The 5,000-nt window shown below is 40.3% G+C and overlaps 1 protein-coding gene across 2 annotated transcripts in view; it reads left to right on the top strand.

The window, feature by feature from the left end:
- The first annotated feature begins 2,689 nt into the window (after window positions 1–2,689).
- Window positions 2,690–5,000, top strand: part of LOC143295013 (KICSTOR complex protein SZT2-like) — a 157,514-nt gene continuing 155,203 nt past the window's right edge. For both annotated transcript variants that reach the window (XM_076606549.1, XM_076606548.1), the window contains exons 1-2: window positions 2,690–2,821; window positions 4,744–4,881. In XM_076606549.1, coding sequence (XP_076462664.1) covers window positions 2,774–2,821; window positions 4,744–4,881 — 186 coding nt within the window. In that variant the 5' untranslated portion in view covers window positions 2,690–2,773. The remainder of the gene's footprint in view (window positions 2,822–4,743; window positions 4,882–5,000) is intronic.

The raw sequence follows: 5,000 nt of genomic DNA, 5'->3' as shown, positions 1-5,000 counted from the left end.
TTCTGTTTTGCAGAATTCTCACCCAGCATTCTTAATGCAAATGACGTATAATCGCAATCTATAATATGGGAGAAAAACAAGAAAATCCGAAAGAAAGGTATCGACATCAAGCAATGTTACTGCCTGAAGTGAAAACACCCTTGCACTCAGCCAGTCATTTACACTTCTTCTTCTTCTTTCCGTTACACGACTAACATCGACTTGCCGATGACTCTGTCGTGGTTCATGCATGCTGGGTATTTTCGTGTCTCCATAACCCACCGAACACTGACATAGGTTACGGGATCTTTAACGTGCGTCAGTATTTCACTTTCACTTTCACTGCGTTGACGGCCACAATCATCAATTTGATGTTTACGCCGTTTTTGTTGGGTAGCGACTCGCCGAAAGAAAAACAAGCTACAGAAAGCGACAGACCTATTAGTGAGGATGAAAACCTAGTCCTACTCTATGTGGGTTCTCCGGCAGGCTACTATCACTTCACTTTTCGCCCTTCCGAGCTAGCCGGTCCCTTGCTGATCTAAGACAGCACTGAGGGCCCAAAAAATAAATTAAAAAAAACACAAAAATATTAGGGTAAGAGAGGGGGTGGGGAGGAGGGGGTGGGGGTGGGGGGGTAGGGGACCTATTATCTAATCAGTAACTACTGATAGGGGGGCACCCTAGACTTAAAGGTGTCCAAGGTGTCTGCTGCTATAGCTGTTTCAGGCAGGTTGTTCCAGTCACGTATCGTTCTGGGGAAGAAGGAATATTGCCTGTATTGGGTTTTACACCGGATCTGGTTGAGTTGGCAAGAATGTTTCCTTCTTTGTCTGAGTGGGGCTAGCACGATGCAGCTTTTGTCGACGATCGCCTCTTCGTCCATTATTTTCCGTAGCATGGCAAGCCTAGCTACCTTCCGTCTGTGCTGCAGAGTCGGCCATTGCAGTCTGTCGATCATCGCGGTGACACTAGATGTGTTGTGGAACCGGTTGACCACAAACACGGTGCTGCTCGTCTCTGGACAGCTTCGATCTTCTTGATGTTGTCTTGGGTATGCGGGTCCCATACGGTGCACGTGTACTCCAAGATTGGACCTTCTTCACACGAAGGGGGTTCAAGCACTTAGCACAATATCTTAGTAAAATTCTGTCTAGTTGGCCTTTGCCATAACTATGCATGTGTAGTTTCGCATTTGACACTTTGCAAAGGAATCGTCGAGTTAAAGGATCACATATATAAACACTCATAAAGGTCACTGTCACAAATATAATCACTTTTCTGTCAAGCAGGTAAAAAATTGCTTTCACATTTCACACTTGCAAGTATTCAAAGATTGTTTTATTTAGATAATTTCAACTTTATGACTTCTTCAAGTTCACGATGATATTTAATCACTTCATTTAAACAGTTCTTGATGTGTTAAAAATATTGTACTCTTCAGACCTCTTAAGTCTGGGACCTGTTCTATTCACCATCTTTATTAATGACCTTCCAGACATGGTGACAAGCAATTGCAAGATATTTGCAGACGATACAAAACTGTATAACATAAGTAACCACAAGGATATACTACAAAGAGACATTGACAGACTACAAGACAATGGAACCTATATTTTAATGCCGCAAAATGCAAAATCATGCATATAGGTAACAGAAATCCTGAACATGAGTATTATATGGATAGTCAAAAAAGTATAAGCATTACTAAATGTACCAAAGAAAAAGACATCGGAGTTATCTTTGACTCAAAATTTACTTTTGAGAAACATATTCATACGGCAATCAATAAAGCAAATAGTATGCTTGGAATTATTAAAAGGACCTTTACTTACCTTGATAAAGAAAATTTCCTTTATCTATATAAAGCCTTGGTAAGACAACACTTGGAATATAGTAACACTATATGGGGATACCCAAACCGGAAAGGATTGCTAGCATCAATAGAAAGGGTGCAAAGAAGAGCTACAAAATTATTAAGTGAACTAAAAGACATGGATTATGGAGAAAGGCTGAGGCAACTGGACCTTCCATCACTGAAATATAGACGATATAGGGGAGATATGATCCAAGTACACAAAATCATATACAATTTAGATGATCTAAGAGTGGAAGATTTCTTTGAATTTAACACTGTTGAAAAAACACGAAGCTCTAGCAAAGATATATACCCAAAACATACTCGATTAAATGCCAAAACATACACTTTTACTAACCGCGTTATAAAATGGTGGAACCCACTAACAGAACTCACCAAAACAGCACCAACTCTTAACCAATTCAAGAATCTTCTGGACGCTGATATAAATGTAAAGATAAAAAAGTATGAATATGATGATTAAATTACTCGTAGGAAAATTACCGCGTGCAATGCAGACACTACTAAATGTTGACGAAAAAGAAGGGACATCAAAAAGGCCGCGAGGCCTACTTCGTCCCTATTCTATACCTATACCTATACCTAAGTCTGGGATTTACGTTACTGAAAAGATTATATCCAGAGATAACAATTTTTGCCAAAGTGGCCTTTGAGATAAAAACTTCTCAGTTCACTGTTTAATAACGCTGAATCAGATATGAAGTGCAGTTATTAAATCTCGATCGATGCGTCCTTGGCACGGCTCAGTAACAACTTGATTTCGAGAAGGGGCACGTCCGGTGGGCCTGACACAAGTTAGGCCTATTTGTGGAGTGCAACCAATCGCTGAAATCAAAACATGTCAGCAGACAGTGCTTTCTTCGGTCAACATTAGAACGCATTTTGAGCATCGCTCTTTGCAGAGGTGGTGCCAATATGCAGGACGACAGCGGAGAAGTAGATTCTGCGACTGAAAAAGAAGCGGTATGATAGTGTATTTTCATTTTAGATATTCCGTGCATTCGCGTGGCAGACGATTCACATGACTTTATTGCCATGAGTCAAATGAGAGTCATCGACCATCCATTTAGTTGTATAAAATACATTTATAAATCATACTAACGTCAGACTAGCGCGTTACTGATGCCAAAGTGGGGGCACCATTAACTCTATCTTCGTTTCACACACTCACCCACATACACTGCGTCATACATGCACAAACACACACAGACAAGTAACTTTTGAACAGTCGAAGAACCATAATGATCACCACACGTTGTCTCCTAGCAAAGTTGTACTTACATTCCCATCTTTACTGTCAAGAATATAAAAGGGATTTATTCAGTAAGAAACACTAACAGTTTGGTTCTTGCCTTTTTCTTCTTTTACATATTTACCTATTCAACTTAAATGATCAAACCACAGATAGGCGTGATTGTTGCGTGCTTCCTGCTGGGTATCCAAGGCCAGTATTAAATGTTTCTCACAACCCATCTCTAACATGGATTAGTTTTCTCAACTTGCGTACTTGATTTCATTTCTGATGTATATGTGTACAGATGAATTACAAAGGAAACTAAAGCCAGGTTTTTTTGTTTTTTTTTTAATTGAAAATAAACTGATTAACTTTTATAAGTTCCATAGCGGCAGTCTTATCATCAACACATGCCACAAGCCCTCTCAAAATCCTTCAGCATCCACGGGGACCCGAGGATCGCATCCAGCAGCATACCACCTCTCCAACTGCAGGACGCTGTACAGAAAAAAATCTTTCTTTCCTCGAACCATAACAAACTGGAACAGCCTTCCTGCTGAGACTGCTCTCAGCACAACCCTGGAAGGCTTCAAATCCTGAATCTGATCACCTCCCCCGCCCCCCCCCAATACCTACCCCCCCTCACCCCCCATCCCCTGGCCCAGCAACCTCTACCTCAGGAAACCTCAAAAACACGCAACCCCCCCAACCCCCCCTTATAGTCTACAGAATCTTCAAAATGATGAAGGCGGTAGTCAAGGGAAAGAAGAAGAAGAAAAAGCTTCAACCATAAGGCTGCTCCACTCAAAAATTGTGGGCCGCACTAAAATATATATTTATAACACAACAAGTTAAATCTTGTTTATCATACTTAAATGGCTATAATCAACGGGTCAATTATTTTATCACTTCTGCTGAGCAGTGTCCCAAAAAATGACTTGAGTCAAGCACTTTCTGCATTTGATCTCCCCTCTCCCCTCCACTATATCTTGAGTTATAGTCAGGGTGCTAGTGTCTAGGATGAGGTGATAAAGGCTTGTGCAGATCAGCACATAGTGGTTGTTAAACAACCCATGGCAAGAAGATACGTGTTCCTATCAAAAGTCTGTAGAAAAAAAATCCACTTTTGAGCTGAACAAATGCGTACACTCTTAATTAAAAAAAAAAAAAAAAAAAAGAAAAAAAAGAGGAAAGATCACTGCTTGAAGTATGACAGATAAATTCTGTTGTCATTAGAAAAAAAGCAAAACAAAACAAAACATACAATACTTTGTAAAGCACATCAAACTCTGTAACAACAGGCAAAAAACCAAAACAGATGCACTGACACAGACACAGACACACACACACACACACACACACACACACACACCTCCCACTCACACACACATTCCCATGCACTCGCACACAGTGATATATATATATATATATATATATATATATAAACATCTATATTTTATATAAATTAGCTGTTTTTTCTGTCTCTGACTTGACTGTTGACACTCTTTCTGTGTTTTTGTCTGCCTGTTTCAGTGTCTGTCTTTCTCAGTCTCCCCTAATACCATCTATTACTTTGTAAAGAGTTGCATGCAATAGTTCTCATTTGTTTATAGAATGTTTGTTTTCCTTTTTTCTTTGTTGTCAACAAAAGCCATGTGTGGACGCAGAGGAAGTGTTTGTGCTGATGAAGAAAAACACCAGGGTCTCCAGAAACATCCGAGCATGTTGGTTCTTCCGTCACCTCAAAAGCACTATAACCTTCACCCCTCCACAGGAACTTCATTTGGAAGTAAGTTAAAAGTGCTGTAAACATTCTTCTGCAAGGAAATTCCTGTGAGTGTCTGGCTCTGCATGTGTGTGTGTGTGTGTGTGTGTGTGCGCGCGCATGCGTTAGTGCTTGCGTGTGTG

This window comes from Babylonia areolata, chromosome 20 (assembly GCF_041734735.1).
Source record: "Babylonia areolata isolate BAREFJ2019XMU chromosome 20, ASM4173473v1, whole genome shotgun sequence".
Taxonomy (NCBI): Eukaryota; Metazoa; Mollusca; class Gastropoda; order Neogastropoda; family Buccinidae; genus Babylonia; species Babylonia areolata.
This window is presented reverse-complemented; position numbering and strand designations above follow the sequence as displayed.